At 37.6% G+C, this 22829-nt stretch overlaps 1 protein-coding gene across 1 annotated transcript in view; it reads right to left on the bottom strand.

Annotated features, from left to right (window-relative positions):
- Window positions 1-22829, bottom strand: part of LOC113890308 (calcium-binding mitochondrial carrier protein SCaMC-1-like) — a 62992-nt gene that overhangs the window by 25880 nt on the left and 14283 nt on the right. Inside the window, exons 3-6 of the mRNA XM_027538241.1 lie at window positions 21981-22125; window positions 21052-21159; window positions 14873-15040; window positions 3616-3757 (exon numbers count right to left, since the gene is read on the bottom strand). Coding sequence (XP_027394042.1) covers window positions 3616-3757; window positions 14873-15040; window positions 21052-21159; window positions 21981-22125 — 563 coding nt within the window. The remainder of the gene's footprint in view (window positions 1-3615; window positions 3758-14872; window positions 15041-21051; window positions 21160-21980; window positions 22126-22829) is intronic.

Raw genomic sequence — 22829 nt, 5'->3', positions numbered from 1 at the left:
TGCATGAGACAGGGTGCTCAGGGCTGGTGCACTGCAATGATCCATAGGGATGGGATGGGGAGGGAGGTGGGAGGGGGACTCAGGATGGGGAACACATGTACACCCATGGCTGATTCATGTCAATATATGGCACAAACCACTAAAATACTGAAGTAATTAGTCTCCAATTAAAATAAATAGATTTTTTTTAATTAAAAATAAAAAGAGGGTTAAAATAAAATAAATAAATATATTTGAAGAGAATTGGCACGTTTATCATACTGAGTCTTCCAATCCATTAACATGGTATACATATCTGATTTGGGGGTGATATAAAATGTCTCTCACTAAACTTTTATAATTTTCTCTGTAATGATTCTGCACAAAATTTATAACATGTATTTATAAGCTCTTCCTATTTTATATGATTATAAAAATTATTAAAATTTCATTTGCTGAATAAAAAAAGAAAATTACAACCAAACTTCTCATGAATAGATATAAAAATATTAATCAAAATACTATCAATCAAATTAAACTCTATACAAAATGGCAATGCAGCATGAACATGTGAATTTTTTCCCATGACTTCAAGGTTAACATTTAAAAATCACTGTGTAATTTACAGAAGAAAGGAGAGAAATCAGTGTTATTTTGATAAATGCAGAAAAAGCAATTGATAAAATTCAATGCCAATTCATAATTTAAATTTCAGCAAACTAAGAACAGAAGGGAACTTAATCTCCCTAAGGGTATATTCAAAAAATCCACAGCAAACAACAAACTCAATGGTAAAATGCTGAACAATCTTCCTCTGAGTAGGAATGAGATAAAGATGCTTACTCCTACCATTACCATTGTACATTACACTGGAGGTCTCAGCCAGTGCCATGAGGCAAGGAAAACAGGTGAAAAGTAAAAACTGGAAAGGAAGACACCAAACTATTGTATTCACAGAAGGCATATCTATGTACATATAAAACCCAAAATGAAAAGAAAAATTGACAGATAAACTATTACAATTAATACATATATTTAGCAAGGTTGCTAGATACAAGATTATTGTTCCAGAACCAACTGTATTTCTAAAATCTGGCAAAAGCTAATATTTAGAAATATTGTATAAAATTCCATTTGTCATCACACAAAAAAATTAAATGTCTAGTAATATACCTAAGATACACATCACCTGTATATTGAAAAATATAAAATATTACTATGAGAAATTAAGTAAGACCTAAATAAATAAGTGAAGAGGTATACCATGTTCATGGACTTCTAAGATATAAATTATTCCTAAATTAATCTAAAAATTAATTTCGATTACCATTATTAATCAAAATAATCTCAATCAAAATCTTGGGTTTTTTGATGTGGGAATTAACAGGATGGTTTTACAGTTTATGTAAAAATGCAAAGTGCCAAAAATTTCTAAGATAATCCTGAAAAGCAGCAACATTAAAGGGCGTATAATACATATGAAGATTTCTTATAAAGCTACAATAATTAAAACAATATACTTATTAATATAAGTATTTAAATAGAACAGAGTAGAGAATTCAGAAACAGGACCATACAACTCGAGTAACCTGATTTACCACAATGCAATAAAGAAAGAATGATCCTTTCAATAAATTGATCTAGATGAGAAAAAAATAAGTTTTTACTTTCATTACTATAAATACACACAAAATATCCTGAGTTGCAGACCTAAATAAGAAAAGGTAACATGATAAATTTTCTAGTAGAAAAGAGAAAAATTTTGTGATCTTGTGTTAGGCAGTTTTTTAAACAAAACACCAAAAGAAAAGATTAGTAATTTGTACTTCAAGAAAGTGAGGAACATCTGTTCATCAAAAGATACCCTTAAAAGACTGAAAATACAAGCCACAGACTTGAAGAAAATGTTTGCAGTATACAAATTTGACAACCGACTTGTATCCAGAATATATAAAGGACTACCACAAATCCGGGGGTGGAGGGGAAGCAATCCAGTAATTTTTGGTGGACAAAAACACTTTATAGAAGAGGATATACAAATGGTAAGGCTTCCCTTATGGCTCAGTTGGTAACGAATCTGCCTGCAATGCAGGAGACCTGGGTTCGATCCCTGGGTCAGGAAGATCCCCTGGAGAAGGAAGTGGCAACCCACTCTAGTATTCTTGCCTGGAGAATTCCATGGACAGAGAAGCCTGGCCGGCTACAGTGCATGGGGTCACAAAGAGTCGGACATGACTGAGTAACTAAACCACCACTATACAAATGGTAAATGAGCACATAAAAAATATTCAAAATCACTAGACACTAATAAAAGTCACAAAGAGATTTTATTGTACATCAGCAGAATATCTAAATTGTAAGACTGACAATAACAAGTGCTAACAAAGATGAGCAACTGGGACTTATAGATTGCTTTTATAATGCAAACTGAAATAAGCATTTTGGAAAACAAATTTGACAATATCCACTAAAGTTGAATATGCATTTATTCTATAATCAAAAAAGATGCTTATGTTTTTCAAAAGACAAGTACATGAATATTCATATCCATTTTATTCATAATAGCCCCAAAACACAAACAACCCAGATGGCCATCAATAGTATAATGGATAAATTGGAATATTATAGAGCAAAGATGGAGAAGGCAATGGCACCCCACTCCAGTACTCTTGCCTGGAAAATCTCATGGACGGAGGAGCCTGGTGCGCTGCAGTCCATGGGGTCGCTAAGAGTTGGACACGACTGAGCGACTTCACTTTCACTTTTCACTTTCATGTACTGGAGAAGGAAATGGCAACCCACTCCAGTGTTCTTGCCTGGAAAATCCCAGGGACGGGGGAGCCTGGTGGGCTGCATAGTCCAGTCTATGGGGTCGCGTAGAGTCGGACACGACTGAAGTGACTTAGCAGCAGCAGCATAGAGCAAAGAAAAAGACTACATGTAACAGTGACTCTCCAAGACAGTACACAGTTTTTAAGAACAGATAAACTAATAAACGGTGATAAAATCAGAATAATAATTACTTTGGTGTGGAATGTTTATTAACTGGGAAAGGCATAAAGAAACCTTCTGTAATGCTAAAAATGTACTGTCTTAATCTAGTTGGTAGTTTCATGTATATATATATATATATATATATATATATATGTAACAACTCCTACAATCAACAGTTGTCAGACTCTTTCTGAATTCAACAGATAAATTTTTTCTAATAATTGGCAGATATTTTATCAACTTCTTTTTAAATGAATTTGAATCACTATATACCATCTTGCAAAAATCCTTTAAAAGTCACTTAAATACCGAACTTTTGAATCCTTCATTATCACAATCTTGTAAACTCTAGTTCAAGAATAGACTGGATACCTTTGGCATGGAGACATTAATTCTACCACCTAAGGCAGAATATCCCATCTTCATGTGGCTACGAAGTTTAGATTTGATCTTTAAAACTCAATTTCAAATAAATAGGACCATTAAAACTCATATGAAGAGGATTTCCTAATTTAGTCTTTTCAAAAAAACTAACATGAATGATGGTAAGGAGGAGAATTCTAAGACATTCTTCAGAGCAGAAAGTAAAAGTCCTAAATCACATGGGGTTTTGTAACTATCATCCTTCTCACAAAAACTCACCTTGAACCTGCATGCGAGTTCTCACTAGATTCAGTGGGTAGCTGACAAACTGACCACAAAAGTTAGAGAAGGCACAACATCCCGTCAAAATCACCAGTCCAGGGTCTTCTGTATGAGTGTTTAGCCAGTGAGTCTTCAAAAGCTGACAGAGAACAAAGTAACAACACACTTTAACAGCTGTTAAAGAAGAACCAAGATAATAAAATGCTAATATATTTTCTCACGACAGTCAGACTCCTTGCTATCTTCTGTGTTACATTAGCAAAGTATATAAAATGCAGAATGCAGTAATCCAGTACAGAGTAGCAAAAGCCATAGGATATATATTTTTGAACTGCTAACTTTTCACATAATTTAATACAAATTCATAAAGCCCTCAATATTTCACTTTCCTGGTGGCTCAGCTGGTAAAAAATCCACCTGCAATGTGGAAGACCTGGGTTCAATCCCTGGGTTGGGAAGATCCCCTGGAGAAGGGAACAGCTACCCACTCCAGTATTCTGGCCTGGAGAACTCCATGGACTGCATAGTCCATGGGGTTTAAAGAGTCAGACCCGAAAGAGTGACTTTCACTTTCTTTTCAACATTTCAAGGACTCAAATTATCTAAATATTATCTCTTTTCCTAAGCACCATCCTAGCAATCAAAATTAGCCAGAGGTGTTCTCTATGCATAAAAACACCATGAGATTAGAGGACCTTATTGATGGAAACTGAATCTGGACTTTAGTTCCCTGGTTGCCTAATCTTTACGGAAGCTTATTATGTCAAGTTGCATTTCTTCTTACAGTAGTATTTTTGTTTCAGCACTCCTTTACATTCTAAAATATCCTTGAGGACTCCAAAAAGTTTTTGTTTATATAGGTTACATCTATCAATATTATCTATCACATGAGACATTAAAACAGAAAAATTTTAAACTGAAGAATATGTTCTTATTAACAAGCAGAGGAATGTTATCATTAATCTGGGGGGAAAAAAACCTCTTTCATTGCAAGAGAATGAAAGTGACAAAGGTAAATGACATCTTCATATTATGAAAATAGTTCAGGCTTCAAGGACCCTTAGAAAGGGTCTCAGAAATCCACCTCTAGAGTGTCCAGATCAAGCTTTAAATGACTGATTAAGTGGTTCTGAAATATCAAAATAATTATTTTAATCTAAAGATACCAGGCAATGCCACTGTTTACTTCTAATGGGCTGAATTGTGTCCCCCCACCACCAAAATTCTTATGTTGAAGCCCTAACCCTCAGGGCTTCAGAATGTCACTGTTCATGGATAAAGTCTCTGAAGAGGTAATTAAGTTAATTTCATTAGGCATTAAGAGTGGAGAGTTTGTATTCACACATGCTTGGTTGTCTGCCAGGATCCCCTCTCCATGGAATTTTCCAGGCAAGAATACTGGAGTGGGTTGCCATTTCTTCCTCCAGGGGATCTTCCCAACCCAGGGATCAAACCCAGGTCTATTTTGTCTTCTGCACTGGCAGGCAAATTCTTTACCACTGTGCTACCTGGGAAACCCTTATTCAGAGTGGACCCTATTCCAGTATGTCTGGTGTTCTCTTAAGTAGAAGTTTGGATACATATGTGCTGGCACACAAAGGAAACTATGTGAGGGCAGAGGGAGCTGGCCATCTGCAAGCCAAGGAGAGAGCTCTCAGAGAAACCTTGATCTTGGGCTTCTGGTCTCCGGAACTGTGAGAAAACAACTTCTCTTACACAAGCCACCTAGTCTGTGATATTTTGTTATGGCAACCCTAACAAACTAGTACACTACTTTTAAGGCCTTTCCTCATTTAATGATTCCCCAACTTGATTAATTATCAGATTTACTTAGAAGTTTTAAATTTATTTTTTATCAAAGTATAGTTAATTTCACCTGCTAGCACTCATTTCATATACTAGCGAAGTAATGCTCAAAATCCTTCAAGCTAGGCTTCAACAGTATGTGAACCATGAACTTCCAGATGTTCAAGCTGGATTTAGAAAAGGCAGAGGGACCAGAGATCAAATTGTCAACATCCACTGGATCACAGAAAAAGCAAGATAATTCCAGAAAAACTTCCACTTCTGCTTCATTGACAACACTAAAGTCTTTGACTGTGTGGATCACAACAAACTGTGGAAAAATCTTAAAGAGATGGAATACCACACCACCTTACCTGCCTCCTGAGAAGTCAAGTCGTTCAGTCATGTCCGACTCTTTGTGACCCCATGGTCTGTAGCCTGCCACGCTCCTCTGTCCATGGGATTTTCTAGGCAAGAGTACTGGAGTGGGTTGCTATATCCTTCTCCAGGGGATCTTCCCAACCCAGGGATCAAACCCAGGTCTCTCGCATTGCAGGCAGACACTACCGCATGGGCCATCAGGAAAGCCCCTGCCTCCTGAGAAACCTGTATGCAAGTCAAGAAGTAACAGTTAGAACCAGACATGGAACAACAGACTGGTTCCAAATTGGGAAAGGAATATATCAAGGCTGTATATTGTCACCCTGCTTATTGGACTTCTACGCAGAATACATCATGTGAAATGCCGGGCTGGACGAAACAAGCTGGAATCAAGATGGCTGGGAGAAATATCAATAACTTCAGATATGCAGATGACACCACTCTTATGGCAGAAAGTGAAGAGGAACTAAAGAGCCTCTTGATAAAGGTGAAAGAGAAGAGCGAAAAAGCCAGCTTAAAACTCAAAGATCAAAAAACTAAGATCATGGCATCTGGTCCCATCACTTCATGGCAAATAGATGGGGAAACAATGGAAACAGTGACAGACTCCATTTTCTTGGGCTCCAAAAACACTGCAGGTGGTGACTTCAGCCATGAAATTAAAAGACACTTGTTACTTGGAAGAAAAGCTATGACAAACCTAGACAGTGTATTAAAAAGCAGAGACATTACTTTGCCAACAAAGGTCTGTATAGTCAAAGCTATGGTTTTCCAATGGTCATGTATGGATATGAGAGTTGGACCATAAAGAAGGCTGAGCGCTGAAGAATTGATGCTTTTGAACTGTGGTGATGAAGACTCTTGAGAGTCCCTTTGACAGCAAGGAGATCAAAGCAATCAATCCAAAATTTCAAAGGAAATCAGTCCTGAATATTCATTGGAAGGACTGATGGTGAAGCTGAAGCTCCAATACTTTGGCCACCTGATTCGAAGAGCCAACTCACTGAAGGCAGGAGGAGAAGGGGACGATGGAGGATGAGATGGTCGGATGGCATCACCAACTCAATGGACATGAGTTTGAGCAAGCTCCAGGAGATGGTGAAGGACAGGGAAGCTTGGCATGCTGCAGTCCATGGGGTCTCAGAGGGTCAGACATGACTGAGCAACTGAACAACAATAGTTAATTTACGATGTTGTGTTAATTTCTTCTGTACAGCAAAGTGACTTAGTTATACACATATATACATTTTTTATATTCTTTTCCATTATAATTTATCCCAGGATATTTAATATAGTTTCCTGTACTATACAGTAGTACCTTGTTGTTTATACATGCTATATATAATAGTTTGCAACTATTAACCCCAAACTCCCGGTCCCACTCTCACCTATCATCCCTCCCCCTTAGCAACCACAAGTCTGTTCTCTATATCTGTGACTGTTTCTGTTTCATAGATAGGTTCATTTGTGCCATATCTTAGATTCCACATGAAAGTGATGGCATATGGTATTTGTCTTTCTCTTTCTAGCTTACTTCACTTAGTCTGATAATCTCTAGTTGCATCCATGTTGCTGCAAATGACTACAAATCATTCTTTTAATGGCTGAGTAGTATTCCACTGTATATATGTACTACATCTTCTTTATCCATTCATCTGTTGATAGTTGTTCAGGTTGGTTCCATGTTTTGGATATTGTAAATAGTGCTGCTATGGACACAGGTGTCGGTGGTTTAGTCGCTAAGTCGTGTCCGACTCTTGTGACCTCGTGGATTGTAGCCTGCTAGGCACCCCTGTCCATGGGATTCTCCAGGCAAGAATACTGGAGTGGGTTTCCATTTCCTTCTCCAGAGGAGCTTCCCCACCCAGGAATTAAACCTGGGTTTCCTGCATTGCAGGCAGATGCTTTACCGACTGAGCTATGAGGGAAGCCATGAACATAGGGGTGCATGTACATTTTTGAATTTTAATTTTCTCCAGATATATGCCCAGGAGTAGAAATGCGGGATCATTCTATTTTTAGTTTTCTGAGGAACCTCCATACTGTTCTCCAGAAAGTGGCTGCACCAACTTAATTCTCACCAACAGTGTAGGGGGGTTCCCTTTTCTCTACATCCTTTCTAGATTTATTATTTGTAGATTTTTTTTAATGATGGCCATTCTGACTGGTGTGAGGTGATACCTCATTGTAGTTTGATTTACCTTTCTCTAATAGTGATAGAGCATTGTTTCATTGCCTATTGGCCATCTGTATGTCTTCTTTAGAGAAATGTCTATTTGGGTCTTCTGTACATATTTCCCTTGATCATTTAGTCTCCCAACATATCAAAGACCATTTTCTCAAGCTTTGTCCATTATCCTAGATGGACTTCTTCTAACACTGTGTGTGTGCTTAGTTGCTCAGTCAATCCTAAAAATCATATGGAAATATGAGGGACTCAGGATAGCCCAAACAATTCGGAGAGAAAAAAGAAAAATCTAGAGAAGTCACATTTTCTAATTTCAAACTTACTAGAGAACCACACCAATTAAGGCAGCTGTGGTTCTCGTGTAAGGACAGATATACTGATCAATGAAATAGAATTTGAGGGTTCAGAAGTAAACCTTTAACATGTATGGTTAACTTCAATAATATTGCCAAGCCCATCCAGTGGAGAAAATAGTCTTTTCAACAAATGTTATTGATACAACTGGATATCCACATGCAAAAGAATGGAGTTAAACCCCTGCCTAACACCATATTGAATTAATTCAAAATGCATAGTAGACCTAAAGTAAGAGTTAAAAACGTAAAACCCTTAGAATATATAAATCTTCTGTGTTCTTGGACTAGGCAGTGGTTTCTTATATATGACACCAAATACAATAGTAACAAAAGAAATAATAAATAAATTTGACTTCATCAAAATTTAAAACTTTTCTGTAAAAGATAATACATGGAATGGAAGAAAATAATTGCAGATCAAATATCTAAGGCACTTGTACCTATTATATGCAAAGAACTACAACTAAACAAGAAAAAAAAACAAATTAATAATGGACAACAATACCACTTTCTATTCACAAAGATAACAAAATCAAGAAGACAGATAATAACAAGTGTTGGCAAGGATGTGGAGAACTCAGAACCCTCATTCACCGCTGGTGGAAATTAAATGGTATAGCCACTTTGGAAAACAGTTTGGCAGTTCTTCAAGAGGTTAAACATAGAGTTATCTAATGACACAGCAATTCTACTCCTAGATACATATCCAAGAGAATGAAAACATATGTCTATACAAAAACTTGTACTCAATTTCATAACACCATTACTCATAATAGTAAAAAAGTAGAAATAGCTAATTGTCCATTAACTGATGAATGAGGCAAACAAGAGATAGTATACCCATATAATGGAATAATATTCAGAAAAAAGGAGCAGTGGCTGCACTGGCGCAGGAGGGCCGAGAGGAGCTACTCCACGTTCAAGGTCAGGAGGGGCGGCAGTGAGGAGATACCTCTAGTCCAAGATAAGAAGCAGCGGCTGCACTTTGCTGGAGCAGCTGTGAAGAGATACCCCACGTCCAAGGTAAGAGAAACCCAAGTAAGACGGTAGGTGTTGCGAGAGGGCATCAGAGGGCAGACACACTGAAATCATAATCACAGAAAACTAGTCAATCTGATCACACGGACCACAGCCTTCTCTAACTCAATGAAACTAAGCCATGCCGTGTGGGGCCACCCAAGATGGGCGGGTCATAGTGGAGAGGTCTGACAGAATGTGGTCCACTGGAGAAGGGAATGGCAAACAACTTCAGTATTCTTGCCTTGAGAACCCCATGAACAGTATGAAAAGGCAAAATGATAGGATACGGAAAGATGAACTTCCCAGGTCAGTAGGTGCCCAATACGCTACTGGAGATCAGTGGAGAAATAACTCCAGAGAGAACGAAAGGATGAAGCAAAAGCAAAAACAATACCCAGCTGTGGATGTGACTGGTGATAAAAGCAAGGTCTGATGCTGTAAAGAGCAATATTGCATAGGAACCTGAAATGTTAGGTCCATGAATCAAGGCAAATTGGAAGTGGTCAAACAGGAGATGGCAAGAGTGAACGTCAACATTCTAGGAATCAGTGAACCAAAATGGACTGGAATGGGTGAATTTAACTCAGATGACCATTATATCTACTACTGTGGGCAGGAATCCCTTAGAAGAAATGGAGTAGCCTTCATGGTTAACAAAAGAGTCCAATATGCAGTACTTGGATGCAATCTCAAAAACGACAGAATGATCTCTGTTCACTTCCAAGGCAAACCATTCAATATCACAGTAATCCAAGTCTATGCCCCAACTGGTAATGCTGAAGAAGCTGAAGTTGAATGGTTCTATGAATACCTACAAGACCTTTTAGAACTAACACCCAAAAAAGATGAACTTTTCATTATAGGGGACTGGATGCAAAAGTAGGAAGTCAAGAAACACCTGGAGTAACAGGCAAATTGGCCCTGGAGTACGGAATGAAGCAGGGCAAAGGCTAATAGAGTTTTGCCAAGAGAATGCACTGGTCATAGCAAACACCCTCTTTCAACAACACAAGAGAAGACTCTACACATGGACATCACCAGATGGTCGACACCAAAATCAGATTGATTATATTCTTTGCAGCCAAAGATGGAGATGCTCTATACAGTCAGCAAAAACAAGACCGGGAGCTGACTGTGACTCAGATCATGAACTCCTTATTGCCAAATTCAGACTTAAAATTGAAGAAAGTGGGGAAAACCACTAGACCATTCAGGTATGACCTAAATCAAATCCCTTATGATTATACAGTGGAAGTGAGAAATAGATGTAAGGGACTAGATCTGATAGATAGAGTGCCTGATGAACTATGGACGGAGGTTCATGCATTGTACAGGAGACAGGGATCAAGACCATCCCCATGGAAAAGAAATGCAAAAAAAGCAAAATGGCTGTCTGAGGAGGCCTTACAAATAGCTTGAAAAGAAGAGAAGCGAAAGGCAAACGAGAAAAGGAAAGATATAAGCATCTGAATGCAGAGTTCCAAAGAATAGCAAGAAGAGATAAGAAAGCCTTCCTCAGCAATCAATGCAAAGAAATAGAGGAAAACAACAGAATAGGAAAGACTAGAGATCTCTCCCACCCCACTCCAGTACTCTTGCCTGGAAAATCCCATGGGCAGAGGAGCCTGGTGGGCTGCCGTCTATGGGGTCGCACAGAGTCGGACACGACTGAAGTGACTTAGCAGTAGTAGCAGAGATCTCTTCAAGAAAATTAGAGATACCAAGGGAAAATTTCATGCAAAGATGGGCTCGATAAAGGACAGAAATGGTAGGGACCTAACAGAACCAGAAGATATTAATAAGAGGCGGCAAGAATACACAGAATAACTATACAAAAAAGATCTTCATGACCCAGATAATCACGATGGTGTGATCACTCACCTAGAGCCAGACATCCTGGAATGTGAAGTCAAGTGGGCCTTAGGAAGAATCACTACGAACAAAGCTAGTGGAGGTGATGGAATTCCAGTTGAGCTATTTCAAATCCTTAAAGATGATGCTGTGAAAGTGCTACACTCAATATGCCAGCAAATTTGGAAAACTCAGCTGTGGCCACAGGACTGGAAAAGGTCAGTTTTCATTCCAATCCCAAAGAAAGGCAATGCCAAAGAATGCTCAAACTACCGCACAATTGCAGCCATCTCACATGATAGTAAACTAACGCTCAAAATTCTCCAAGCCAGGCTTCAGCAATATGTGAACCATGAACTTCCAGATGTTTCAAGCTGGATTCAGAAAAGGCAGAGGAACCAGAGATCAAATTGTCAACATCGGCTGGATCATGGAAAAAGCAACACAGTTTCAGAAAAATATCTATCTCTGCTTAATTGACTATGCCAAAGCCTTTGACTGTGTGGATCACAATAAACTGTGGAAAATTCTGTAAGAGATGGGAATCCCAGATCACCTGACCTGCCTCTTGAGAAACCTATACGCAGGTCAGGAAGCAACAGTTAGAACTGGACATGGAAAAACAGACTGGTTCCAAATAGGTAAAGGAGTACATCAAGGATGTATATTGACACCCTGCTTATTTAACTTACATGCAGAGTACATCATAAGAAATGCTGGGCTGGAAGAAGCACAGCTGGAATTAAGATTGCCGGGAGAAATATCAATCACCTCAGATATGCAGATGACACCACCCTTATGGCAGAAAATGAAGAGGAACTAAAAAGCCTCTTGATGAAACTGAAAGAGGACTGTGAAAAAGTTGGCTTAAAGCTCAACATTCAGAAAACGAAGATCATGGCATCTGGTCCCATCACTTCATGGCAAATAGATGGGGAAACAGTGGAAACAGTGTCAGACTTTATTTTGGGGGGCTCGAAAAACACTGCAGATGGTGATTGCAGCCATGAAATTAAAAGACGCTTACTCCTTGGAAGGAATGTTATGACCAAACTAGATAGCACGTTCAAAAGCAGAGACATTACTTTGCTAACAAAGGTCCGTCTAGTCAAGGCTACGGTTTTTCCAGTGGTCATGTATGGATGTGAGAGTTGGACTGTGAAGAAGGCTGAGCAACAAAGAATTGATGCTTTTGAACTGTGGTGTTGGAGAAGACTCTTGAGAGGCCCTTGGACTGCAAGGAGATCCAACCAGTCCATTATAAAGGAGATCAGTCCTGGGTGTTCTTTGGAAGGAATGATGCTAAAGCTGAAACTCCAGTACTTTGGCCACCTCACGTGAAGAGTTGACTCATTGGAAAAGACTCTGATGCTGGGAGGGATTGGGGGCAGGAGGAGAAGGGGACGACAGAGGATGAGATGGCTGGATTGGCATCACGGACTCAATGGACGTGAGTTTGAGTGAACTCCGGGAGTTGGTGATGGACAGGGAGGCCTGGCGTGCTGCAATTCATGGGGTCGCAAATAGTCGGACACGACTGAGTGATTGAACTGAACAGAACTGATTCAGAAAAAAAGAATGAAATGCTGATAAATGCTATAATATGGATGAAACTTGAAACCATATTTCTGAGTGAAAAGAAGCCAGTCATAAAACATTACATGCTGTATAATTACATTTATATGAAGTGTCCTGACTGGACAAATCTATAGACACAGAATACAAATTAGTGGTTTCCAGGGAGTGGAGGAGTTGGATGTGGGGAGTTATTCCTAATGAGTACAGGGTTTCTTTTAGGAGTGATAAAAATGTTATTGAATTAAATAGTAGGGATGGTTGTACAACCTGTGACTATATTGAACTGTACACTTTAAAATGGTATATGAATTATATCTCAATAAAGTTTTTATGATAGAAAATCTTGTCAGCTATGGCATTCCTATGCCCAGAGTCTTCCAACAGTTTCCCATTTCACCTAGAGCAAAAATTAAAGTCCCTTCTACAATCTGCAAGGTCTTGAGAAATCTGCCCCAACCCAGCAGATCTCTGACTTTATCTCCTACTAATCTCTTCTGGCTTACTCTGCTCCAGCTGCACAGGTATGCATCCACCCTAAATGTCCTCTTTGTACGTGTATGTGTGGCTCAACCCCCTCACATCCTCTGGTCTTTACTCAGAAGGTATCTTTTCAGGAAGCCCTTCCAGTCACTAAACTATCTACTCTCCTTTCCTGCTTCATTTTTCTTCACAACCCTATTACTACCATATGCCATGCTTCGAAAGTTTATTGTGTGTCTCAGAGTGAAAGAATGTTGATCTCCCTACAGATAGGACTTTCTGTCTCTTCTGTTTGGTGTACCTAGAACAGAGCGTGGTACATGCAACTCAGTAATTATTTATTGAATGAATACATCCTCACTTTTAAGGTGAGAGGATTCAGGCACAGAGAGGTTAAGCAAATTATGAAGCCATAATTTGTACTCGAGCAGTCTGAGTCCACAATCCTAACTGCTATCCTCAGTTCAGTTCAGTTTAGTGGCTCAGTCGTGTCCGACTCTTTGTGACCCCATGAATTGCAGCACGCCAGGCCTCCCTGTCCATCACTAACTCCCGGAGTGCACTCAGACTCACGTCCATCGGGTCTGTGATGCCATCCAGCCATCTCATCCTCTGTCCTCCCCTTCTCCTCCTGCCCCCAATCCCTCCCAGCGCCAGAGTCTTTTCCAGTGAGTCAACTCTTTGCATGAGGTGGCAAAGTACTGGAGTTTCAGCTTTAGCATCATTCCTTCCAAAGAAATTCCAGGGCTGATCTTCAGAATGGACTGGTTGGATCTCCTTGCAGTCCAAGGGACTCTCAAGAGTCTTCTCCAACACCACAGTTCAAAAGCGTCAATTCTTCAGCGCTCAGCCTTCTTCACAGTCCAACTCTCACATCCATATATGACTGCTATCCTAACGGATAAGAATTAATAAGTTTGGTGGGTTGGAAGGTACTCAGGATTACTAAAAAAGGAGGGAGTTGTACAGTGAATGTCATGCTTGATGGTCTGTTAGGATCAGCCACAGAGAATGACCAAAGTGAAACTGGACACTACTAACAGAGAAAAAAAGGTCATTATTATTTTGCACTCCTACTTTCCTCCCCAGAAAAGAACTTCCATTCTTCTCTTCCTTTTTCTGAATCAAGTGACTATAATTGATTTGGAATAGATGATTACTATAACCAGAAATTATTCACGAGGAACCCCAGAACAGAAGTAACATGAGCCAAATCAGACTTCTGACACTAGGAAAAAATGGGGAGCAAAACAGCATCATTCAATCTCCCTGGTGGTCTGAAGATCAGGAGAGAGGTTTTAAAAACAGCTGCAAGTTACTGACATACCAGCTATAGAAACCCAGCAACAGATGGAGTCACTAAGGTGGAGTGGGTTGTGTGCAGGGAAAGGAAAGGAAAGGTCAAGGTCAATACTTACAGAAAACAAGCTTATAGAAAACAATACTTATAGAAACAATCCTGAGAAAGAGAAGCCAGAAAAACAAACTGTAAAAAGAAAAATATGTTTTCTATTCACTCAGTTTTAGATGTATTTTTGATTTAAATTTTTTTCAATTGTATTATATTTTCAGATCTAATAAATCTGATGTAAGGCCATCATAGAAACAAACTCACCTCATAAACAGTGATATCTACACCCGCATATGGTATGACAGTCAGAAGACTAGGAATGTAGCCTTTGTAAAAGCCTGTAATCTTTTCAAGCTTCCAGATCTTCCTGGCACAGTCCAATAGCCCAGAGTACTGTCCAGTTTTACTTACAGCCAAATTAGTTTTTAAAACCTGAATGTAAAAGAATGTTATAGGGTCATTGATCAGTTACCCAACCCAGGGCAATCCTATAAAGTGTGAGCTACAGTTAGAAATTTCTATTTTCTATATTAGAATTTAGAAAGAGAAAACAATCTTAGGTCAAACTGTATTTTCAATGACAGTATACCTGCTATCATTTTCCTACTTATTCTTGGAATATTTTACTTCTGCATACTACTATGTAACAGTCCATGGGGTCACAAAGAGTTGGACACAACTGAGCGACTGAGCACACACACATACACACACATGTTACAAATACAGTGCTTAAATACAAATACAGTGCTTTTACCAAATTCCTGAACTTAACTTTGCAGGAAGATAAAGTATCTGAATCCAGCTGTTCTTCTTTCTGTCTAAATTACATACTAGTGAGCCACAGCTATTATTGCACTGTAAGTCAGATAAGGAACCCAAAATAGAATATAATTGGACCAACCGCTATGGAAAACAAGTTTGAGGTTCCTCAAAAAATTAAAAGAAGATCTACCCTGCTGCTGCTGCTGCTAAGTCGCTTCAGTCATGTCCGACTCTGTGCGACCCCAGAGAAGGCAGCCCAGCAGGCACCCCCGTCCCTGGTATTCTCCAGGCAAGAACACTGGAGTGGGTTGCCATTTCCTTCTCCAATGCATGAAAGTGAAAAGTGAAAGTGAAGTTGCTCAGTCGTGTCCGACGCTCAGCGACCCCGTGGACTGCAGCCTTCCAGGCTCCTCTGTCCATGGGATTTTCCAGGCAAGAGTACTGGAGTGGGGTGCCATTGCCTTCTATGACCCAGCAATTCTTCTTCTGGTTATAATACACAAAAGAAATGAAAACAGGATTTCAAAGAGATACATGCACTACTATGTTTGTATGTTTAGCACTATTCTGTAGCACTATTCACAACAGCCAAGATACGGAAATAAGCTCATCAACAGATATATATATGCATATATATCTTCTTTGTCTGTTCATATATATACATATATGTATATAATAGAATGTTATTCACCTATGAAAAAGGAGGACATTCTGCCATGTGTAGTGTGCTAAGTGAAATAAATCAGACAGAGGAAGACAAGTACAGTACAGTATCACATATATGTTTAATCTAAAAAGCCAAACTTGCAAAAACAGAGTAAAATGGTGGTTACCAGGGCATAAGAGGTGGGGCAGGTAAGATAGATGCAATTTAAGGGTACAAACTTGCAACAAGTAATAATTAAGCTCTAGAGGAAATGGCAACCCACTCCAGTGTTCTTGCCTGGAGAATCCTAGGGACGGGGGAGCCTGGTGGGCTGCCGTCTATGGGGTTGGACAGAGTCGGACACGACTGAAGCAACTTAGCAGCAGCAGTAGCAGAGATCGAACACACAGTATAGTGAATACAGACAACAATCTTGTACTATAATCAACCATCTTGCTGAGAGACTCAGATCAGATCAGATCAGTCGCTCAGTTGTGTCCGACTCTTTGCTGAAAGACTAGAACTTATTTATTCCAACCACTAAAAAGAAAGAATAACTATGAGTATGATTGTAGTGCTAAATATTGCTATAATATATAAATGTATCAAATTAACTGTTGAACACCTTAAATTTACATAATACTATGTGTCAGATAGGTTCAGGAAAGAAACCTAAAAGAAAAATGAAGCTCCTACAACCTCCATCTCCAACATAAGTATCCTAATAAACTGATATTAGGATTTCACAAACATCAAAACATGTATACATATACACACAGCTTGTGAATGGCAGTAGGCTTTTTAAACCATATATATATATATATATATATATATATATATATATATACACACACACACATATAAGAACACACACACAAATACCAACTCACTCAGTCGTGTCTGACTCTTTGCAACCCCATGGACTGTAGCCTACCAGGCTCGTCTGTCCATGGGATTTTCCAGGCAATAGTACTGGAGTGGATTGCCATTTCCTTCTCCAACACAAAGAAAGACCCAAAAAATAGAAAATAAAAGACTAAGGAACTTATCCAGGTGAAAGAATGTTAAAGAGACCTGACACGTGATCTGAATTGGATCTGGAAAAAGAAATTACTATAAAGACAATTATTAGAACAATTAACAATTAATTACATTTCAATAAGGACTGTGGATTAGATAATAGTATTGTACTGCTGATAAATTTCCTGATTTTGACAATATATAAAAGAAAGTTCTTCATTCTAAGGAAATTCACACCGAAATTTTTAAAGGTAAAGGGACACAACGTTTCCAACTTTCTCTCTCTCTACACAAATACACACACGCGCGCACACACACACACACCTGTATGGAGAAAGGCAAAATGTTTATTGAAATTTGTGTAGAGTATCCAGAGTTTCCTTGGACTAATGGAAAACACAGAAAACTCTGCTGACATTGAAGTTTAGCATGAAATAAGCTGTTTCTTTACAAGTGGGAAAGAAACTTGGTGAGCCTTAATTGTTATACTATTTATTCATTTTTCATTGAGAAATGCTATGATAGAAATGTATTTGCAGGAATCTCCTTATCTCCTACTAGATCAGTTGCTTCTTTACTGTGCATATATAAAGCTACACAATCTGAAAGACATACTGCTTATCCTAGATTATATATAAATACTGCCAGATAAACACAGGTCAATTTATACTTTGAAGAGAAAATAATCTTAAAATTCAAAAACCACATGGAAAATCTGTATTGTTTTTAAAAATTGGATGTTTCATTCTTATAAAAAGAGTAAAGAAGTATCATCATGACAGAAAAATATATTCTGAATGTATTTAAATTTTATACATCTGCTCTGACTCATAGCTCTAAAATTAATCACCTTCATGATTAATCCAGGGTCTCTGGGTGTTCCTTGTATTCATTAACTTGAAATTTATAAAAAATAAATAATAGCAAAACAAATCAGAGACTTTAAAACAAAAATAATTTAAATCCTCAGAGGAATTCAAGATTATATTTCATCTAGGAGGACAGTTCAATATTTGCAAATCAATCAATGTCACACATTACATGAACATTGAAGGATAAAAAATCATGTGATCATCTCAAGATGCAGAAAAAACTTCTGATAAAATTCAACATATATTTATGATAAAACTCCCAAGAAAGTGGGCATAGAGGGAATATACCTCAACATAATAATGGCCATATAAGACAAACTTGTTGCCAACATCATACTCAATGGTGAAAAGCTAAGATCAGGAACAAGAAAAAGATGCTCACTAAACCACTTTTATTCAATATAGTATTGGAAGTCCTAGCCACAGTAGTCAGTGGATCTAAATTGGAAAGAAGTAAAACTGTCATTGTTTGCAGGTGAGATGATACTATATAGAAAATACTAAAAAGCTGACACCAAGGAAAGTACTAAAATTCATAAAGGAATTCAGTAAAGTTACAGAATATAAAATTATCATCCAGGGCTTTCCTGGTGGCCCAATGGTTAGGAATCCACCTGCCAAAGCAATTTTTAAAATTGACATGTGGAAACATAATTGTTGGTATTTCTTTACATTGACAATAAACTAACAGAAAGAGAAAATTAGAAAACAACCCATTTACAATTGCATCAAAAATAATGAAATACCTAGGAATAAATCTAACCAAAAAGATAAAGGACTTGTACCAGAAAACTGTAAGACACTGATAAAAGAAACTAAAGACAGCACAAACAAATGGGAAGATAACTATGCTCATGGATTAGAAGAATTAATATTATTAATATGACTATGTTACTCAAGGCAATCTACAAATTTGGTGTAGGCTCTATCAAAATACCAATTGCATTTTTCACAGAACTAGGACAAATACAATTTTTAAATTTGTATGGGAACACAAAATACCATAAATAGCCAAAACAATCTTGAGAAAGAAGAAGAAAGCCAGAGGTAACATACCCCTTGGTTTCAAACTATACTACAAAGCTACAGCAAACAAAACAGTATGGTGCTGGACCCAAAACAGACACATAAATCAATGGAAGAGGATAGAGAGTCAAGAAATAAACCCATATTTATATGGCTAATTATAAATAATGCCAGAGGAGGCAAGATGTTGGAGGTACAATGCAGAAAAGACAGCCATCTCAATAAAAGGTGCTGGGAAGACTGGACAGTTATATGCAAAAGAGTCAACCCAGACTACTTTGTCACATCATTTACAAAAATAAACTCCAAATGGATTAAAGATTTAAATTTAAGTCTTGAAACTATAAAACTCCTAGAAGAAAATATAGGCAGTGTACACTTTGACATCAGTCTTAGCAATATTTTTTGTATATGTCTCCTCAGGCAAAGGGAAACAAAAGCAAAAATAAACAGATGAAATTACATTAAATCAAAGGGCTTTTTCACAACAAAGGAAGCTATCAACAAAACAAAAAGGCAGCCTACTGAATGGGAGAAGATATCTGCAAATTATATATCTGATAAGGGGTTGATATCCAAAATATACAAAGAACTCATACAATTCAACATCAATCTCCCCACCAAAAAAATGGACAGAAGACCTGAGTAGACATTTTTCCAAAGAAGACATACAGATGACCAACAAACATGAAAGGATACTCAGTATCACAAATCATCAGAGAAATGAAAATCAAAACTATAATGAGATATCACCTCACACCTATCAGAATGGCTATCATCAAGAGACATCAAATAACAAGTGTTGGCAAGGATGTGAAGAAAGCGAACCCTTGAGCACTGTTGGTGGGAATATAAATTGGTGCAGCCACTATGGAAAACAGTACAGAAGTTCTTCAAAGAAACCTAAAGATAGAACTACCATACGATCCAGCAATACCACTTTTGGGTGTTTTTCTGAAGACAGCAAAAACCCTAATTTGAAAAGATATATGCACCCCTATGTTCATTGCAGCATTATTTACAATAGCCAATATATGGAAGCAACCAAAGTGTCCATCAATAAATCAATGGATAAAGAATACATATATATATACAGAAAGATCAAAAAGAAAAGCAAAATCCAAAATTATTTAATAGTAGATTTCCCAGAGCCGGGAAAAAGATCATTAAAAAGATCTGAAATTAACTGATGAAAGAAAAGGGTCAGAATCTACACATTTCATGATAAAATTTCAGGAAAACAAGAATTAAAAGAAACTCTTAAGAGTTTCCAGATTATTTAATAAGAGTAATGTAAAGTGGTTGGATATAAGTTTAACTTAAAAATTCAGGAGTTTTCATATATACAAACAGTAAACATTAGCAAAATCTAATGAAATACATTAATAGCAACAAATACCACAATGTATCTAGTAATAAAAGCCTCAAATGCACAAGACCTGTATAAGAAAATTATAAACTTTATCAAATAATACAAGAAAAGATCTAAATGGAAAGGAAGACATATCTCATTGCTGGGCAAAAAAGAAATTCAATATTATAATTGTCATTTCTTCCCCAAATTCACTAAATACAACTAAGAGTCAAAATCCCAATTTGGTTTACTTTGGTTTTTTTAAGAAACTTGGCAAGCCAATTCTAATGTTCATATAGAAGGGAAAATGCAAGAAAATAACAACAACAAAATGTCCCATTGGCAGATGAATGGATAAAGAACATGTGGTATGTGTGTGTGTGTGCATATATATATATGCACACACACACAGATACACGCAACAGAATGTTACTTAGCCATCAAAAAGAATGAAATAATGCCATTTGCAACAATATGGATGGACCTAGATATTATCATACTTAGCAAAGTCAGAAAGACAAATACTATATCACTTATATAAGTATTATATTTACTTATATATTTATATTTTAGTAAAATAAAATATGATACAAATCAAAGCAACAGAAATGCCAGCTTAGATATCACAGATCTGGTAACACTGCCCTAGCAACAGATTTTCTCTACTCAATAGCTACTAATAATAAGAGGATTCTGGCTCATTTGAAAAAAAATTAGCCATAATTTCCATTAAGGATAACAGATCTTTTTCAATAGCACTTACCTCTAAGGGGTAAATAAAAGACTGAGAAGTGGCACCAGCCAAAGAAGCAGAAGCAAACTTCTCAAGTATTCCTAATTCGCCTCCTTCAGAAGAAAGATACTCTTTATACTGTATTAACAAGAGTTCAAAGATATGTTAGCATTGAAAAAGTTCAAAGAGGCATGCAAGTCATTCAATATCAGTGGATACCCAGGCATTTAATTTATAGTTTAAAACTATAATCCACATTTTCGTGCTGCTTAGTCACTCAGTCATGTCCAACTCTGCGATTCCACAGACTATAGCCCACCAGGCTCTTCTATCCATGAGATTTCCCAGGCAAGAATACTGGAGTGGGTTGCCATATCCTCTTCCAGGGGATCCTCCTGACCCAGGAATCGAACCCGTGTCTCTTGCATTACCTAGTACCTAAATATAGTCATGTATATTAGATAGGAGGCCTCAACCTTAACAGTAGAGACTTTATCTTGTACCTCAGTTTGCTTAGAATAAGACATACAGCAAATAAGGTATATAGCAAACATTCAACAAGTGTTGATTATGATAAGCAATAAATATAAAGAAAATGGAAAATTCTGAGATGGAAACAACTGAGAACCTTATGCAATATGTTTTGATGGCAGCCATGTTATAATGAAGCAACATGACATGACAAATAAACCCGTGTTCTTGCCTGGAGAATCCCGTGGAGAGAGGAGCCTGGCAGGCTACAGTCCACGGGGTCACAAAGAGCTGGACATGACTGAAGCAACTTAACACACACACACAATTATATAATAATAATATAATTACATAACTTTATAGTAATGTTCCAACACAGATAAACAACTACTTCCCTTTGTTTTGTAATAACCCCAACTGATTTTTTAAAAAGTAAAACTGAATAACATGCCCTTGTTAATAAATGTCATAGGCAGTGTGGTTTTTACCTGTTCATAAGACCAGATCTTAACAGCTATTTCAGGAGCAAGCTTGAAAACATTCATAGCATTTCCTCTCCACAAAGAAATGACTCCACCCTCTTTCATCATCTCTATTAAATGGCTCATTATCTTCACATTCTTTGTTTCTAAACTCTGAGCCTTGAAAAGGAAAGGAAGAATTTTGAAAATCACAATACGATTTGAAGAACTTTGAAAACCACATATTGTAATTTTCATGTGATTGGCAGGACAGAGTTGAAGTTCCTAAAATATGGAAGGTCTCTCCTGTTGGGGAAACAGCAGCTGTTGGGGTGATTAGACAGCTTTTGAGCCATGTTTATTTTAATCCCTGCACTATAGCTTAAGAAGAGGACACCTTACACAGGGGACACAAGATTATGCTGCAGACATAGTTGCTTTGTTGCCCCCTCCTCAGAGGGATGAACAATGACTCTCCCATCAGGAAGAGTGAAATTGGGTGTACATTTCAAGAGAAGTGTCAGGGAAGCAACATTTCTGAAAAGTTAAGGCCACAGAAACTCAGAGAACTTATTGCTAACAATTGGCTATGAGGCCTTTAACAAGGGTGATCAGTGTGGTCAGTGAAAGCAGAGAAAAGAAAGCGGAATCCAACTAACTCTGTGGCCAAAATCTGAAACCTTTTCCAGGGCACATATTAGAAAAGAGATATACACTTGTCTTAAGACAGTATCAGAGAATGTGCTCTAGACATTGACTATACTGTATTAACATGAGAAAAATTAAACCCAGAGCAATATGACTCAACATGTGAATGAAGATAATGGGAAAAATAAAAGATAATTCAACAAATATAGTCCAGTAAAAGAAGCTACA

This window comes from Bos indicus x Bos taurus, chromosome 3, assembly GCF_003369695.1.
Source record: "Bos indicus x Bos taurus breed Angus x Brahman F1 hybrid chromosome 3, Bos_hybrid_MaternalHap_v2.0, whole genome shotgun sequence".
In the NCBI taxonomy this organism is placed as follows: Eukaryota; Metazoa; Chordata; class Mammalia; order Artiodactyla; family Bovidae; genus Bos; species Bos indicus x Bos taurus.
The sequence above is the reverse complement of the archived record's forward strand: the minus strand, read 5'-3'. Positions and strand labels throughout refer to the sequence as shown.